The sequence below is a fragment of the Pelophylax lessonae genome (genome assembly GCF_965119305.1).
Source record: "Pelophylax lessonae genome assembly, chromosome: 1".
Lineage (NCBI taxonomy): Eukaryota > Metazoa > Chordata > Amphibia > Anura > Ranidae > Pelophylax > Pelophylax lessonae.
In genome coordinates this window covers 74,370,487-74,390,442 of record NC_138768.1, presented here as the reverse complement: position 1 = coordinate 74,390,442, position 19,956 = coordinate 74,370,487, and the positions used below count along the sequence as shown (strand labels likewise).

The 19,956-nt window shown below is 42.1% G+C and overlaps 1 protein-coding gene across 1 annotated transcript in view; it reads left to right on the top strand.

Moving 5' to 3' along the window:
• Positions 1–19,956, top strand: part of AGXT2 (alanine--glyoxylate aminotransferase 2) — a gene marked incomplete at both ends in the record, with an annotated part of 120,717 nt that overhangs the window by 19,933 nt on the left and 80,828 nt on the right. The window contains one exon of the mRNA XM_082275173.1: positions 15,126–15,307. Within this exon, the coding sequence (XP_082131299.1) occupies positions 15,126–15,307 (182 nt within the window). The remainder of the gene's footprint in view (positions 1–15,125; positions 15,308–19,956) is intronic.

Here is a 19,956-nt window from a genome sequence, read left to right as displayed (position 1 = left end):
TAAGAATTGAGATGCAGTGTTCAGTGTACTAAATGAAACCACAATATGGTCATTGTTAAGGGAATCCTAAATATGGTGGCAACCAAGTAGGTGTTATATTAGTTAGGCAGGTAAAAGCAGGACACAACCGAGAAAGCGCAGGAAAGTTAAAATAGAACTATAGGCAAACCTTTTTTTTTAAATTTTGAATAGAGTAAGGGAGGGTTATAACTAGGGATGCACCAATCCGATATTCGGATCGGATATCGGCCCCCGATACGGACAAAATAGCTGGATCGGAGGATCGGTAAAATTAACAGATCCACGGGCCGATCCGGTTTTGCTCTTTATAGCTTGAGGGAGCAGAGAACAGCTGTCAAAGAAAAAAAAAAAAAAAGAGCCTCCTGCAAATGCCTTTCAACTTTCCCAGTTAAGTAAACACAATGATTACAATGTATCTTTTCGTTCCGTCTGCCGGAGGAGGGAAGTTTAACCTCTTAAAGACTAAACCCATGACATTTTAGATTTTGAATGCACAATGTTATAAGGTATCTGCCCATGGGCATCCACAGGTAGGGGCAAGGGGGGGCATTTGCCCCCCCCCCTGGAATCAACTTCCCCTTTCAAGAGGTTGTTAAGCCACTTTATTCCTTCCTGTCTAGCCTGTTTAATAATCCTGGGTGCCTGTGTATGTGTTTTAAAAAAATAAGCTGTTTTTTACCAGTTTTAAGAGGGCCGAGTGCCACTCACGTGACCCGCTGGCTCTCTCCTCTCCCTGTCTGACAGCTGTCTGCAGAGGGTGGGGCCAAGGATTCCTCACTGATGTCAGTCGGGAGGGGAGGAGGAGAGGAGGGGAGGAGGAGGGGAGAGGAGGAGAGAGGTGGCGGGTCACGTGAGCAGTGAGTGGCGCTCTGAAAACTGGTAAAGAATGGCTTATTTTTATAAAGACACAGGGGCACACAGGATTATTAAACAGACTGTAGACAGGATAAGAAACTTTAAATGAAACTACAGCAGCAGGAGGGGAGGGGAGGGGGGGTGGGCATTGACATGGCAGCAGACAGGGAGGGAGAGAGGGGGCAGAAAGGACAGAGGAGGACAGGAGGGCTGCAGGTGACCGAGGCACTTAAACTGACCACAGTGTCAAGGCTCAGCAGCCATGGTATACCGTGGTCAGTTTACAGAGGGAGGACATAGCCAGGCAGAATCAGCCAGGTATGTTAGGTGATAGAAGGGTCAAAATGACACAGCAAAGCACTGTGCTGTATAACATGCTTTAAGGGAACAGGATTATTTTTTTTTTTAGATTAACAAATGCTTTAAGAATAGGTGCTGCTGTTTGCTCTTTGAAAATACATACTCAAAAAAGGTATAATGACTAAGCCCCTCCTCTTCATGACATTTGTTGAAAAGGGGCGGAGCATGGGTGAGCTTAACCACTTGCCGACCGCCGCACGCCGATCTACGTCGGCGGTCAGCCCCTCACAGGCAAAGTGACGTAGGGCTACGTCACTAGCTTGTGAGGGTCTAGGGAGCGAGCGCGCGCCGCCGGAGGCGCGCTCCCGCTCCCGCGTGGTCACGGACCCCCCCGCGCGTGTGACCGGCGGACCCGATGTCCGCCGGCCACTCTGTGATCGGCGGGGGAGAGGGAGAAAGTCAGGCAGCTTGTGTAAACAAGCTGCCTGTCATTCTCCCCTCTGTATGAGAGCTGATCATATGGATCTACTATGTAGATCCGTTGATCACTCTGCATACAGCTGAAGCCACAGCCAATCACAGTTAGAATCACGCCCCTAGGGACACACACAGCCCCTCCCTCTCAAATAAAGTTAACCCCTTCACTACCAGTGTATTTTTACAGTAACAGTGCATATATATAGCACTGATTACTGTAGAAATGTCACTGGTAACCCCAAAAGTGTCAAAAATGTCAGTCAAGGGTCCGATCTGTCCGCCGCAATGTCGCAGTACCGCAAAAAAAATCGCAGATCGCCGCCATTACGCGTTAAAAAAAAAAACAACAAAAATGACAAAAATCTTTCCCTTAGTCAGTAAACGCAATAACTTTTGCGCAAACCAATCAAAATACGCTTTTTGCGATTTTTTTTACCAAACATAGGTAGCATAAAACAAATTGGCCGAAAATGTTAAAAAATTTTGATTTTTACATTTTTTTTGGGGGGAATTTCATATAAAAAAAAGGGGAAAATATTGCTATTTTTGCAAAATTGACGCTCTTTTTTTGTTTATAGCGCGTGATCAAAAAATCGCACAGGTGATCAAATACCGCCAAAAGAAAGCTCTGTTTGTGGGAAAAAAAGGACGCCAAATTCGTTTAGGTACAGCGTCGCACGACCGCGCAATTGTCCGTTAAAGTCACGCAGTGCCGAATCGCAAAATAACCCCTGGTCGTTTAGCAGCCAAATCCTCCGGGGCTTAAGTGGTTAAAATTATGCCCCCCCCTGAAAAAAATTCTGCAGACGCCCATGTATCTGCCGATACCGTTCCGGAAGTATTATTTTCTTATAAGCTCACAAAACAGTACTTCCAGATCGGACTCTGGATCGGCGATTTCACAAAGCAAAAGATCAGGGTCGGGACCAAAAAAGTCGGATCGGTGCATCCCTAGTTATAACCCTTGTCAGATTTTTTTTTTTTTTCACCATTTCTGTTCCATTGCTGAGATTTACCTTCACTTCCTGTCCCATAGCCAAGCAGGAAGTGAGAGGAAATCCCTGCAAATTAAGGGAAATCCTTGGGGACCCCACAAGATCACCAGAACTAATGTCCCCATTGGAAGACTTCCCCTATAATAATTTTCTGGGGACAACCCAAAATTTGGGGTTTTCTTTTATTTTCAATGATCATAGTAAACAGGACACATAGAGAGGGAGAATCTTCTTAATGAGGGCACAGACAGCAATAAAAACTTACAGGTGTTCTTATCCATCCTGACCAAGTTACAGTGGGTGGAACAAAACACGTAGATGGAAGGACGGGCCCCCACCTCCCTGTGCCAGTAGGGACAGCTACATTGCTACTACAGCTGCCTTTACTGCTACCCATCGCTGTGATATACAGCCTAGGACTGCAGTGGGAATGACATTTATGGACTGTTCCTGCTGTACATATTTTAGCCCTCTTTCCGGCCCCTGTAGCTCTGGCTGCACTCTCTAGTCCATCAGAAGCTGACTTTTTATTTAATGGTGCGACATCAACCACTGTTCCCCACATGGGTATGCAGCAGTATACGGGTACATCATACCAATTCAGGAATAGGTTATCTGGCACTGTTTATTTACACCAGAATTTACCTTATTCCATTGAGGACGTTTTATGATGGATTTTTCCTGTTTGCTACATACTCCTAGCATTGCAAACTGATTCTGGATTTGTTGCTCTATGGCCCTTCACAGGCACTGAGTGATTGATGATTTATTAGTCTAGCTCGATTCCAGCCTAGTCCCTGGGGAATTCAGCACTCCATTCACCCATTGTGGTTCTAAGGCGGGGTGATGGACCTTCAGGGTACAGGCAGGTTGCAAAGTGTTTTCTGTGCAGGTGGATGAGGGGAGAGCAGGGGGCCTAGGGGGAGGAATGCACCAGCTCCCTTTGGTGGTTGCACATATTATTTTTGTTGTTGCACTCCAGGGTTGCAGGGTGGCCTTTTGGGGAGGAAATGAGCTGGTTGGGTTGATTTGTTTGGAGAGTGATCTGAGGAGGGGGGGGTCTTTGGGTTCTGATGCTGATACTTTTTATGTATTATACATGCTAACAAATATTTTGGAGAGATAACTCATTAGGGTATGTTTATTGTTCTTTTTTTTGTTTTTATTATTTTTTGATACCTACATTTTTGATTACACCCTCCTTATACCATATAGGGGGGTACTTCTCATTTCTGGGTTTTACTAAGCAGGACCATCTTTTTCTTTTTGCAGGGTGTTCTAATCCTTCTCCACTCTATCCAAAACTACAAAAAAAAAAAAAAAAAATGTGCCTTTCAGTTATACTTTAAGTATAAGTGGGTTGGGGGGGGACTCTGTCAACAGAATTTACCCAATGGGTAAAGTGACAAATTCTATTAAACTCCAGCAGTCCTTCAACTTTCAAGAGTTTACACATTACAAGTTACTTCTCACATATCTAAATATAGACAGATGTAAGGGAGAGTTTGGAGGTCGAAGATAGGGATCCTATTAACAATGTTGTTATGATAATGTCAAGTAGAGAGATGACCAAGCTGATTTGATCAGGGTCAGATCTGACCAGAACCCGAATCCCAGGAAGGATAGAAAATCGCTATTGTGTTCTTCCAGCGGGGAGCCTTCCCTTCCAGCAAACAGGGCCGTCTTTAAAGCAGGGAAAAAGGGGCAGCTGCCCAGGGCCAAGTCATTGTTGTGGGGCCCAAAGTAGCTGCCCCTGGAGCCTGCACCAGAGATGCAACTACCAGCAGGGCATTTAGAGTCCCCCCCTCCCCATGGAGGCTACCGAGCCACGCACAGCACAATGTAAAGCTATGAGAAGAGCGCGGGCACCACAGCACACTGTATCACTTTCTCTGCCTTTCTAACCATGCCCACCAGTGCCATAACAGCCTACACTGCTACACTGGCCGCTCCCCCTGTATCACTCCCTCTGGCCCTTCTAACCTTGCCCAGCTGCACCATCAGAGCCTATAGTGCTACGCTGGCTGCTCATGCTGTATCACCCCCATGCCCTTCTAACCATGCCCACCCATGCCATCGCAGCCTACACTGCCCGCTCCTGCTGTATCACTTGTACCGCTTGGGACATTCCCCCACTAATCGTGATACTCTTTCTCCGGAGGCGATGCACAACTTGGCGAGGTAATATGCAACTACTGGTCCATGGTATGTGGATTCTGCGTAGAGGAGACCGCTGCACATGTCGGCCAGGAAACGGGATGGGTCGGGGGGGGGGGGGGGGAGGGGGATAAGGAAGAGAATTTACTCCAGGCTCCAAGCAGACAACTAAATATGTGTGCATGGTACAGTGTTCTGTCAGATCAGGTCTCCTCAGCTCACCCTGCAAACTCCAGAACTGGTGGGGGTAGGGTGTGTGCTTACTAAAAGGGTCAGTCCAATTTACCAAAAATCTGCCCCAGTAGATAAAAACAAACTGTTCGCCTGTGAACAATGGTGAATTATGTACCCCTCCAGAAGCCTGTCCAAAAAACTCCCATAGCAAAGTTCCCTGGCCTGCCCTGTTTATAGGACATTGCTATGGAGTACTAGCCTTTGTTGCTCACCTCCATCATCACATTAAGTCCGCTCCTTCAGATTTAAACACCGCACTTGCACTTTCTTTAATATTGCCATGGTGATGAGCCCACTTAATGGCCATGGGGTAGATGGTGCACAGCACTTGTGTGGCATTTAAATCCGAGAGCTTGTGGTGGGTATCAGTGGCTGGAGCGCAACAGCAACACCTCTCGGATTCAGACATTGCAGATGCACGGTGCGCTATCTACTTTGTCATGGCATTGAGCTGGGCACCATAGAAACTGGAGAGAATGCAATAATAGTGTTTGAATCAGGGAGAGTGTGCTCTTGTAATGGCAGAGGTGAGCACTAGTATTTAGAGCTCCAGAAGCCTGCCCCAAAAACTCCCATAGCAGGTGTTTCCCCATCCTGTTGCTAGGATGTTGCTATGGCGCTCCAGCCGTTGATGCCCTTTGCCATCGCAAGAGTGTGCTCTCTCAAATTCAAACACTGCACATTCTCTCCCCTGTTGTCATGCAAGACATGATATGGAGCTCAGTGCTGTGTCAACTGGTTAAATGGTGCACTGTACGTGTGTGGCATGAATCCTTGTATGTTCTTGTGATGGTGGAGGCAAGGATCAATGGCTGGAGTGCCATAGCAAAGTCCTAGCAACAGGATGAGAAAATGTCAGCTATGGGAGTTTTTGAGGCAGGCTTTTAGAGCCCCCACAAGAGTGCAGCTGCAGCTCCAAAAGCCTGCCTGAAAACCCCCCACAGCCCACGTTCCATAATGTTATAGTTTATTTAGTTATTACATTTGAACTTCTCTCTGGGCAGGGGGCTAGAGGTGTTTGGATTGAGAACATTTCTTTTGGATGGAGGGGCGCCGGACTGAGTCTTTGCCATGTGTGAAATAATGTCTAGCTTCGCCACTGACTACTACGGTTGCAAAGTGAGTGGTAAGGATGTGCAAAAACTTCTAGCAACCAACAAGTGAGCCGTAATGTGTGCTGTAACCTCTAGCAAACAATTGCAATAATTTCCTGATCTGCTGCAGTAAAGTGATTTTGAGTCTACCTGCTATTTATTATATGTCTCAAAGCAGGTGGAGAGCGAAAATGGGGGGGGGGGGGGATGGTGTCGTGGCATGGCCCAAGAAAATGCTTGCCCAGGGTCCAATCAATATTAAAGACGACCTTGCCAGCAAAAAGCAATGACCTCAGATGGTCCCTGCTGTATTGGTTTAGATCTGGTCCATTCAATTTAAAGAAGTCTCCTGAAGATAGAAAATCTTACTTGGGGGTAAAAAGATTTTTTGCAAAACAGGAATTTGGTTATCAGGCCCGCTGATAATGTGGGGGTATTGTTTTAATAGATAAAGAAGATTATGTTAAAGAAATGTATCCAATTTTTTGAATGATACACAAACATACTTGCCTCTTTATAAGGATCCCACTGTTGGTTTTAAAAAAAATAATTTAAAATACATAATCATAATTGGGTATAAGAAAGGGATATTGAAAAAGAAAGAAAAGCAGTATTTACTTCCATCATCTCCTAGGATCCAGGGTGTATTGCCTCCCGAAAATACATAAGAACCATATAAACAATCCAGGTAGACTCATAATTTAGTGGGATAGGATCCTATTTAACAGGAATTGGGGAGCATATAGAAAAATGTCTTCAGTCCCTAGTAGTGGCTAATCAACAACAAACAATTGCTTATTGATCTTAAAGATGCGAATAAAGAAAATTGTTTTTTTTAAGTTACATAAAAAGAAAGGGTTGGGACTTTGAGTGAGAGACACGACACGGCTTGCAGGATAAAATGTCAAATTTATTAATGAGTATATACATATGAAAAACCATGCATAAAAAAATCACACATGAAAATGGTTGTAGCATACAAAGAGTAAAGGTAAAACATTGTCACAGATCCAGTGTTCATGGCAACCAAATGACAAATTTCCAGGAAATATAAAATAATTAATGTCACAACATAAAGAGTACAATAAATCGCAGTGGTAGAGTATTTATGTAAAAACGTAACATCGTAGACTCGACGCGTTTCGTGGACCAGATATGCCACTTCATCAGGAGTTGATGTTAGATCTAAAAAATATATATATGTATATATCAGGAAAAAGCAAATGGTGATGTATGAAGACTGGGGGGGGGAGGCGGTGGCCTCAAATACCCAACACTTACACTGTAATAAGATGGTAACTGGTACTGGAAACAAGTAATGGCCCCGGATGTTTTTTTTAAGTTACTACAGATGTAGCATCACTGTATACTAATATTGTACAGGTGGCATGAAAGCAGTTGAATATTACAGTATTTGAATTCAGCAGATTATATCCAAAGTGTACAGAAACAAAATATATTTTCCAGCTTCTATATTTTTCAATATCTGACAACTACTGTTGGTTTAATAGGAGATTATATTTGCAAAAAAGGGGCATAGCCAAGTGGGGAAAGTTTGCCCCTTGCTTTGAAAATGTATTTATAACATATTTATGGTTAGATAGGAATAGGATATGAATTTTGGGCAGAAATTGACTCATTTGACATTTTACAGGGACATTTTTGAATGCCCTTAATGATATTAATTGTATTATTAGATTATCCTTCACATATAGTAAAAAGGAATTACATTTTTTGGATCTGACTTGACAACCAACACACAATCCATTTTGTATTTTTTTTTAACCCACAGACAGGAATAGCTACATTCCTACAAACAATCACTATCAGCTTATGGGGTTGAGAAATCTGCCCGAAGGGCAATTTTTACAAATGAGACGAAACTAATGAGATGGTTGAGCTGGTTTTTGACCAGTTCTGTACATGAGTGGTCTGGAAGCTGTATACTTCTATTTTTAAACTCATGATAAATATATATAAAAAAATACAGGTAACAGAAATTAGAAATATAATGTACAGTAAAACCTTGGTTTGAGAGTAACTTGGTTTGAGAGCGCTTTGCAAGACAAGCAAATTTTTTAAATAAATTTTGACTTGATATACAAGCAATGTCTTGATATACAAGTAGCGTCATGTATAAAAAAGAAGAGAGGAGCCTCTAACCTCTAAAGTGTAGCAATATGGTTACATTTAATGAAGGTTCAATATTTAGCAACTCACATGGTTGATGATTAAAACAGGCACATCTAAGTATGCAGGCATCCGGGGTAAAACTGTCCACATAGACCATCCTCTGCACCGCCATCTTCATCATCCCTTCCCCGCTGCATTACACGAGTGATTCAAAGCCTCACTTTCAGATCACTCTACTGCAGGCTATTCTTCCCGGTCAGGATTGCAGACTGACAGTGGTGAGAGCCGCTGGTTCAGAAGATGGTCTATGTGGACAGCTTTACCCCGGATGCCTGCATACTTAGATGTGCCTCTTTTAATCATCAACCATGTGAGTTGCTAAATGTTGAACCTTCATTAAATGTAACCATATTGCTACACTTAGATGCGCCTCTCATCTCTCTTATATTCTGTGGCTCTGCTAGGTTTTGCTTCGAATCCCCTTGGGAAGGCTGCATATTGTGGATGGACATTTTATGGTTACACAACCGATCACATTGCTATAATCTTTGTATATAGACTATAAACTGAAGGACTTGTGGAACGAATCATCTGAGTTTCCATTATTTCTTATGGGGAAATTTGCTTTGATATAAGAGTGCTTTGGATTACAAGCATGTTTCCAGAACGAATTATGCTCGCAATCCAAGGTTTTACTGTACTAGTAATAGAAAACCATGACTCAGCGTACCTTTTGCATCAAACTTTGTAAAGTGCTGCGAAAACTGTTGGCGCTATATAAATCCTATATAATAAAATAATACTGTAATATACACACTTGCCAGAAATAGACAGATTAAACACATATATTTAGGTCTGTTTTACTTGCCAAAAGATTTTAATCTTCTCAATCCCGTCCTAATGTTTACACAGTTTTGCCACACAGCACCTCCCTTGTCTGACAGGGAAGGGACCTGATTTTTCTCTGCTACAGATACAGTGGGGATCGAAAGTTTGGGCACCCCAGGTAAAAATTGGTATTAATGTGCATAAAGAAGCCAAGGAAAGATGGAAAAATCTCCAAAAGGCATCAAATTACACATTAGACATTCTTAAAATATGTCAACAAAAGTTAGATTTAATTTCCATCATTTACACTTTCAAAATAACAGAAAACAAAAAAAATGGCGTCTGCAAAAGTTTGGGCACCCTGCAGAGTTAATATCTTGTACTGCCCCCTTTGGCAAGTATCACAGCTTGTAAACGCTTTTTGTAGCCAGCCAAGAGTCTTTTAATTCTTGTTTGAGGTATCTTTGCCCATTCTTCCTTACAAAAGTCTTCCAGTTCTTTGAGATTTCTGGGCTGTCTGTCCCGCACTGCTCTTTTAAGGTCTATCCATAGATTTTCAATTATGTTGAGGTCAGGAGATTGTGAAGGCCATGGCAAAACCTTCATTTTACGCCTCTTGATGTAATCCCCCGTGGATTTCGAGGTGTGTTTAGGATCATTATCCATTTGTAGAAGCCATCCTCTCTTTAACTTCAGCTTTTTCACAGATGGCATCAAGTTACCATCCAAAATTTGCTGAAATTTTATTGAATCCATTTTTCCTTCTACTCATGAGATGTTCCCTGTGCCACTGGCAGCAATACAACCCCAAAGCATGATTGATCCACCCCCATGCTTAACATTTGGACAGAGGTTCTTTTCATTAAATTCTGTGCCCCTTCTTCTCCAAACGTACCTTTGCTCATTCCGGCCAAAAAGTTCAATTTTAACCTCATCGGTCCACAGAACTTGTTTCCAAAGTGCATCAGGTTTGTCTATATGTTCATTTGCAAAGTTCAAACGCTGTTTTTTGTGGTGAGGAAGTAGAAGAGGTTTTCTTCTGATGACTCTTCCATGAAGACCATATTTTTACAAGTATTTCTTTATAGTGGAATAGTGTACCACAACTCCAGTGTCTGCCAGATCTTTCTGGAGGGATCAAAAGTGGGTTTTGAATTGTTTTTCTCACAATCCTGTGAGCTGTTCTGTCTGATATTTCTCTTGGTCTTCCAGATCTTGCTTTAACTTCCACTGTTCCTGATGACTGCCATTTCTTAATTACATTCCGAACAGAGGATATTGACATCTGAAAACTCTTTGCTATCTTCTTATAGCCTTCTCCAGCTTTGTGAGCGTCAACTATTTTCAGTTTCAGTTTTCTAGACAACTGCTTAGAAGATCCCATGGTGCTGATTGTTGGGACAAGGTCAGATGAGTCTGGGCATTTAAAACTTCCTAGGCAATTATTGAGAACAATCCATGAGACTGGCAGGTCTCAGCCTTGCAAAGGGGGCAGTGCATGCTATAAATTCTGCAGGGTGCCCAAACGTTTGCAGACGCCATTTTTTTGTTTTCTGTAATTTTGAAAGTGTCAATGATGGAAATAAAATGGAACTTTTGTTGACATATTATAATAATGTCTAATCTGTAATTTGATGCCTTTTGGAGATTTTTCCATCTTTCCTTGGCTTCTTTATGCACATTAATACAAATTTTTACCTGGGGTGCCCAAACTTTCGATCCCCACTGTAATACTTTAAGGTTTTGTTCATTCCCCAACCTTTGATTGGACAGTGAAAAATCTATCACTCTGCTCTCTGTTTCTATTCTCCTGAACCTTGACTGCAGCACAATGGCTCAATGCGGCATTTTTCCCTTTCCCAGTCTGAGTAACGCTGTACAGGCTGATACCAAATCATATCTAGATACTTATAATGCTACTATCATGAACCAGACTTGAACCTGGGACCTCCTCTGTGCCTGGCAATGACTCTACTTACTGAGCCACCTGGAATGCTGGACAGCAAATGCATTTGCTCCTCCTATGAACTTCCTAATTTAAGCTATGTCTCTGCACTTCCGGGTCGCCAGAATATTGTGCCTTCACCAGCCAATATCTCGCTTGCTCTCCTGCTGCCGTCCATATCTTCGCTACCATTCGTTATCGACACTTGGCTTGTTCCTCGACTACACTTCTGCCTAATCCCAACCTGCAACTACCGACCTTTGGCTACTCCTAGAGTACGCTTCTGCTTGATTCCAACCTGCTATATCTGCTATTGGACCCTGGCTTGTTGCCCTCCTGGTGGGGCGATCCTGAGGACGGCGACCTGGTACTAACACGCAGCAAAATCCATCTTCACCATCAGGAGCGCTGGTGAACACCGGTTAGTACTTAGATTCCGCACCTCAGGTGAGCCTGTGTCATCTGCCAGAGGGACCTGCCTGTGTTCCTGTGTAAGCTGCTATAGCTACTGGTCTTCGGGCCTGACTCCAGATCGTGACAGCTTATATTAAATACACTTAAAGGGATTTTAAGGTCAGATGGTGTTTATTTAAAACATAAAAAAAAAAAATACATGTCAAACTCACCTGCTCTGTGCAGTGGTTTTGCATAGAGCAAGCCCGATCCTCCTCTTCTTGGGTCCCCCACCAGCGCTCCTAGCTCTTCCCTGCTGCCCCCGTAGCATTTATCCTCAGTGACTTTAGGCTGGGTCCCTGGGCACCCTGTGTCATGGGTCGAGTACCAAAGAGTGATGTGCTGGCTACTGATGGAGGTGCCAAGCACTTTACCCCCTCCACTACCAGAGTAACCGTCACCTTTGCCTTTTCACCACCTCCTGGCTGATTGGCTGCATTGCATGTGACAGACACTGTGGTCCTTATAAACAAAGGAACCACCCTCTTACATCATAAAATACATATCACTCCACCCCTGAGGACGTCAGACATAGACTGAGGAAACGGCGTTGAGTGGTGTTTGGGATATATCAAATCCAGTCTGCTGGAACAAAGGTGGAGCGCAAACCGACGATTCCTATACAATACATGCTGATCCCTGTCTTCTTTGATGTGAGTGCAATACAACCTTCTTTTTTAAATTAAATGATTTGAAATACTGCACCATGAGAGTGTTTCTTCCTCTCCCTCTCTATATGGCAACACTGGAGCTTTGAATGTGCTATTTTTATATACATATTGAATAGATGACAGCAGCGGTTTGAATTCATTCCTTTGACCTTATGTATGACATCTTGGATTTTCCCATATGCGCAATTTGACTTCCTGTAATAGGGGTAAATTAGGTCTGGTGAGTGTATAGTGCGTCTGCATGCTGGTGGAGAGGAACCGTTCCTATACTCACTGAGTACGCTATTCACATGTGGCATTATATATGGACTTCCAAATTTTTATGTATTTTCTATTGTTTAAATTAAGATGTATTTGTTTATTTGTCTATACACTATTGTTTATTCACTATGGTGATATGTATTTTATGATGTAAGAGCGTTTGTTTCTTTTCACGGTATAAGTGTTTTGTACACTTTACAACACGCAGCTCTTTATTGTAGATTATTTGTTTTTTGGTTATTGATTTGGGTTTAGAACCTATTAGGTCCCTATATTTTCTTTTACTGTGGTCATTATGGTCTCTAGATATATAACGTGTGTGTTGGACCCATATATTGTATCTTCCTCTAACTCAGTCCCGTTGTTGTGTTGCAAGCCCTATTCTTTTGATGCGCTGTGCCCGCACCCCTTTAAGAGATTTCGGACCAGGCAAAACAAGAAAACCGATATTCTTTACTGATGTAGTTGCTGATGGCAGTGCAGTTATCAAGACATTCTGAGCACAGTTCCTATACAAAGCTTTTCTAGCCCTATAAAGTGTGTGTACCTTAGGCAGAAGGCAAGTCCCTTAAGCAGTCATTTTCCCTTTTGGGCAACAAGTCCATTTAGGCAATGTCCATGATTGACAACAGCGAGTCCATGAGGGTCTCAGGCTTAAGACCCCACCAGGATACCTGACTAGGCTCCCATCACTCCCCCATTCCGCAGTATTCTATATCTGGGTTGACCTGTAGGGGGCAGTAACCTTGCTGGAAATTGTAGGGAAAAAGGTTAACCCCTTACAACTTCGATACTTCCACCTCCAAGGTCAACCTAAGGATACAGACACAGTGCAACATCAAGACATTGTAACATTTTGCAACTGACCTGAGCACAGACAGGAAAAACAAGAACTTACACAGGAAGACATGTTAAAACGATTGTAAAGTCTCGTTTTTTGTCCTTTAAAAATAACAAACATTTTATACTTACCTGCTCTGATGCAGTGGATTTGCACAGAGCAGCTCCGATCCTCCTCCTTCTCTGGATCTTCTTCTGTGCTCCTGGCCCCTTCCTCCTGTTGAGTGCCCCCACACCAAGCAGCTTGCTATAGGGGCACCCGAGCCTAGTCACAGCTACCTATGACCATTCAGACACAGAGCCCCAATCCAGCCCTGCCCCCTCTCTCTACTGATTGGCTAGCTGACTTTGACAGCAGTGGCAGCCAATGGCGCAGCTGCTGTATCTCCATCAATCAGGAGGGAGAATTTCGACGGCTGAGACACTCGTGTACAGAGAGGAACCTCAGGTAAGTATTTGGGGGCTGAGGGGGGCTGCTGCACACAGAAGGTTTTTTATCTTAATGCATAGAATGCATTAAGATAAAAAAAAGCCTTCTGACTTTACAATTCCTTTAACTCCTTGTAGGCAGTTGCCTACAAACTTGCCTTTCCTTCAGTTCTCTGTTCACCATCGGGCCAACCAGAATAGTCACATGAGGAGTTTATAGTTCTATGTAAGTGATCACTTACAAATCATGGCATGGAGCGAATGTATGGGCAAAGCACAGGTTCATTATAAAAACTGCTCTTTTTTTGGGAAAAAAAAAATTCCAGTTATATACTATGCAAGAATTTTGGCAAATTATGTCATGATGTTCTAAAAAAAGGAAGTCACTCCATGTACTTGGAAAGGGAAAGGGGCACACACAAGTGTACTAATTAAAAGCTGACTATCTGAAAGGGAGGAATGGCAACTTCCAGTGTATGAGAATGGCAAGTAATGGGATCTTCACACAAAAACTACAAGAATAGGTAATGATAACGGATATACTGTAGTTGTCACTATTCAAGTAGGGGGTATAAATATTCATCAAAGACTCTAGACTGTGGCAGGATAACAGGCTGCATGTGGCATGCATATCTCTCTGCCTAAAAGCAAATGCCCATGGGACTTTTTGAAGAGTCACGCCCGAAAAAAGTAACGATTTTACAACACATTTATAAACATTTTGTACATCTTTATTATTCCCATTCCATATGAAAACGCTAAAAGCAGACAATAGATAACTATCTAAAAAGATATACAGTATGTGCATTAATATCAAATACAATACACTGCATTATGCACAACAGAATTTATGATGTGAATCAGACACTGATTACTTCTCGATGCATTTCGTGAAACAAAGTTTACTTCTTCAGGAGTTAAAAGGGAGTTTCAAGCTCACGCCTGAAGAAACTCCTGAAGAAGTGAACTTTGTTTTTACAAAACGCATCGAGAAGGAATCCGTGTCTAGTTCACATCATACATTCTTTCTGTTATGCATAATGCAGTGTATTGTACTTGATATTAATACACATATATCTTTTTAAATGTTTTAATACTGTCAGCTTTTAATGGTTTCATATTGAATGTGAATAGTAAAAATGAACAAACTTTTATATACTGTACATGTAAATTTGTTACTTTTTTCGAGCGTGACTCTTCAAAAAGTCCCATAGGCATTTGCTTTTAGGCATAGAGATATGCATATCTGGGGACTGAGTCTCATCCTCATCTATGCACCCAAGCCAAGTTTTGTGCACTTCGCATGGCACATTTCATAACAGTGATGTACAGCTTAGGAAAGTTTGAAAAATGTGCACTAGACTCTGATTTATAACAATTCTGGGAATAAACCTGCACTAACGTTGGCGTTAATGTTTCATTTTCCATGCAGGGTATTCCATATGAAGAAATCTTAAAAATACACAAGACGAAGTTATTTGGACTGTTGACCTATTACAAGAAACCTCTTCTGGCACACCAGGGACACATGCAGTGTCTGTTCGATCATGAGGGGAAGCGTTACTTGGACTTCCTTGGAGGGATTGTCACCATCAGTGTTGGACACTGCCACCCGTATGTATGCTTAAAACCAGACACACTTCAGGACCAGATTACCTTTGCTATGTCTATCAAGCCTATCATACAGATACAGGTCTATCATGCCTATTATATAGATACAGGTCTATCATGCCTATCCTACAGATACAGGTCTATCATGCCTATCATACAGATACAGGTCTATCATGCCTATCATACAGATACATGTCTATCATGCCTATCCTACAGATACAGGTCTATCATGCCTATCCTACAGATACAGGTCTATCATGCCTATCATACAGATACAGGTCTATCATGCCTATTATATAGATACATGTCTATCATGCCTATCCTACAGATACAGGTCTATCATGCCTATCCTACAGATACAGGTCTATCATGCCTATCATACAGATACAGGTCTATCATGCCTATTATATAGATACAGGTCTATCATGCCTATCCTACAGATACAGGTCTATCATGCCTATTATATAGATACAGGTCTATCATGCCTATCCTACAGATACATGTCTATCATGCCTATCCTACAGATGCAGGTCTATCATGCCTATCATACAGATACAGGTCTATCATGCCTATCCTACAGATACAGGTCTATCATGCCTATTATATATATACAGGTCTATCATGCCTATCCTACAGATACAGGTCTATCATGCCTATCATACAGATACAGGTCTATCATGCCATCCTACAGATACAGGTCTATCATGCCTATTATATAGATACAGGTCTATCATGCCTATCCTACAGATGCAGGTCTATCATGCCTATCCTACAGATACAGGTCTATCATGCCTATCCTACAGATACAGGTCTATCATGCCTATTATATAGATACAGGTCTATCATGCCTATCCTACAGATGCAGGTCTATCATGCCTATCCTACAGATGCAGGTCTATCATGCCTATCCTACAGATGCAGGTCTATCATGCCTATCCTACAGATACAGGTCTATCATGCCTATCATACAGATACAGGTCTATCATGCCTATCCTACAGATACAGGTTTATCATACCTATCCTACAGATGCAGGTCTATCATGCCTATCATACAGATACAGGCCTATCATGCCTATCATACAGATACAGGTCTATCATGCCTATCCTACAGATACAGGTTTATCATACCTATCCTACAGAAAATGTTAAACTACAACAGGATATTTTCCCAGCCAAAATACATGTTCTTATTAACTACTTTAATGCTGGGCACTTTCATCCCCTTCCTGCCCAGGCCAATTTTCAGCTTTCAGCGCTGTCACATTTTAAAAGACAATTATGAGGTCATGCAACGCTGTACCTATGTGAATTTTTTATCATGTTTTCACACAAATAGAGCTTTCATTTTTTTTTGTGCTATTTAATCACCACTGGGTTTTTTATTTTTTGCTAAAAAAAAAATAAACATACATTTTCTTAGTTTGTCAGTAAATTTTGAAAATAAGTAATTTTTCTCCTTCACTGATGGGTGCTGATGAGGCAGCACTTATGGGCACTAATGAGGGGGCACTTATGGGCACTGAATAGGTGGTACGGTGGTGGATGAGGAGGCCCAGGGCTGCTGTTAGAAATCGCGGGGCCCTGTACAGACTACCTGGAAGGGCCACCCCAAGAAAATATTGAAGATATATTTAGCTAAAATAACAACAAAATCACTATTAGCAGACATAAATTCAACATAAAATGGGAATGAGAGGGAACAACCATAGCTATTGTATCTCACTCACTCAGCGCTATGGTGTTAGTTGTGTGGCCACAAAATTAAATAAAAATACAATGCACATAAAATGTATAAAGCATCTGCAATTAAAAGTTAGTGAATCTAAAAGAAGGTGTATGTACACTATCTTAATGGAAATGCAATGGAAGAAGACAGAGGAGTCTAAGATTGCTCACCCCCGCATAACGGAATGTGTGATTGGACCATAGCAAGAGAGGTCATAAGTCAAGGTTTGGCGTACAACAGATTTCCTTATTTTCTGAATTACTTCTTTGACACATACTTGCAAATAATGAAGATACACCAGTTGAGTGAGAGTCTACAGGAGGATCCATCTGGAGCAAAGGGATCTGTGATCTGCTGTTTGCTAGTTGGATTGATGACCTTAATTACCTGGCACAGTGTTTATCTCCTATAGGTACGTGTGTATTACCAAGTGGGCCACAGAGGTGCGGTGATGGTGCATGCATACAAGAGGGTCTACTACCAAGCATGAAGGATTGATTCACCTGGTTGCTTTGCTGGACTCTTATATTATATGTTACATGTTTGACACCCCAAAGTTTTCTCTGTTTATGGACTATTGCACTGGGACTTGGCATTGAGTCTTGCAGATAGCGCTGCTAGTGTCTGTATGCATTTCCATTAAGATACTGTAGTATACATACACCTTCTTTTGAATAAATACAACATAACTCACATAATTCTTGCTAAATCTAAAAGAAAAAAACTATGTTAAATAAAAATGAAGATGAGATGGAAAAAATATACAGGCTGGGCAGTTGGAGCTCCGGGATCAGAGAGACAGAGAGAGAGAAACAAAGTTATAGATAAACTCAGGAGCAGAGCAAACATTAGAGCCAGTGCAGGGAGGGGGGCCCACATAGGTAGGGGGATAAGTGAGGGACAACTGTCTCTTTCTCAGCAGATAAAAGCGGATAGCAGGGAGAGGGACAGAGATCAGATTCAGCTGCTGGAGGAAGATTTCTGTATTTGTTGTCCATCACTAATCCCCCTCTCTGTGTGGCCTCCCTGTGTGCTCGGGCCCCCTTCAAGAGGACTGGTGGTCCCCCCTATCAGCGGCCCTGAGGAGGCATAATATGCCACACAGATGGGTGGCACTGAAAGGCAGCATTGACTTGCATCACTGATGGGCACTGCTGTACTGATTTCCTTTAAAGGTCTCCCCTGTGAGAAGATGCCGCTGATGGGCTGTCCACTGTCAGTGTGAGGCGAAGAGAGCTGTTGAACTGCACTTCTGTGTTTACATGTGATTGGACACAGCTGATCACATGGGTAAAGGACCTTGTCATCGGCTCTTTACCAAGATCTGGATCGTGACATGTCCTAGGAACACGGCGCGACCACGATCGCCGCGATGAGACTGGGCGATGGCATATGACGTTGGCCAACAACGAGAGGAGATCCCGCCCGCCATCATTTGACTATACGGAGGGCGGGAGGTGAATAAAGAGATTTCCTGAAACAGGATTGGTTTAACAGGTTTTTAGATAATGCATTTGCTTTGTGGATTAACCTGGCCTAGCACTTAAAGTATAAAGGCAAAACCTTTATTTTTTTATTTTTTCTTTGGATAGAGTGGAGATGGATCAGAACATGCCGGTTTTTATTGCTGTCTGTGTCCCTGTTAAGGAGATTCACCCTCTCTATAGGTCCTACCATTATCTTTAAAAGTGAAAGTAAAATAAAATCCGAAATTTTGGATTGTCCCCAGAAAAGTAAAAGAGTGGAAATCTTCAATTGGGGACACTAGTTTTGGCGACCTGGGGGTCCCCAAGGAATTCCCTTAATTTAAAGGAATTTCCTCTGAATTCTTGTTTGGCTATGGGACAGAAAAGTAAAGGGAAATCTCCACAATGGGACACAGATAGGGGGAAAAAAAAAATCTGACAGGGGTTGTAACTGTATCCAAAATGAAAAAAAATAAATAAATGTTGCCTGTAGTTCTACTTTAACCTTTAAAATGAACACCCAAGTGAGGGAAAAAAGTATTTGATCACCTTCTGATTTTGTGCGATTTTCCCACTGAAAAAAAAATGATCAGTCTATAAGTTTAATGGTAGATTTATTTTAACAGTAAGAGACAGAACAACAACAAAAAATCCAGAAAAATGCATTTCAAAAAAGTTGAAATAAGTATTTATCCCCTTTGCAAAACATGACTTAGTACTTAATGGCAAAACCCTTGTTGGCAAAAATAAAACATTTAGGGCAACTTTTTTAATTGCAATACTTCTGTTATGACATTGTCCATGTGCTGGGACTATTTGTGCACAGCTAGTACGTGTTTTGTGGCTGAAAATATTAACTGAAGGTTTTTAAAGTTCGCCTCCCATTGAAGTCAAAGAGGCCTGCTGCGAACTCGCGGTTCGCGGACTTTTGAGAAAATTTGCGGCTGGCGTTCGCGAACCGCCACCCGGCCGATGTTCGTCAATCACTAATCATCAGTTCATCGTCCCCTGTCTCTCCTAGGGTTTGAAACTATACACTAAGGAAAGAGGGATTGTTTAAATGGAAACATGAATAGCTACAGTGCCTTGCAAAAGTATTCAGCCCCCTTGAACTTTGCAACTTTTTGTCACATTTCAGGCTTCAAACATAAAGATATAAAACTGTAATTTTTTGTGAAGAATCAACAAGTGGGACACAATCATGAAGTGGAACGAAATTTATTGGATATTTCAAACTTTTTTTAACAAATAAAAAACTGAAAAATTGGGCGTGCAAAATAATTCAGCCCCCTTAAGTTAATACTTTGTAGCGCCACCTTTTGCTGCAATTACAGCTGTAAGTCACTTGGAGTATGTCTCTATCAGTTTTGCACATCGAGAGGCTGAAATTTTTGCCCATTCCAACTTGCAAAACAGCTCGAGCTCAGTGAGGTTGGATGGAGAGCGTTTGTGAACAGCAG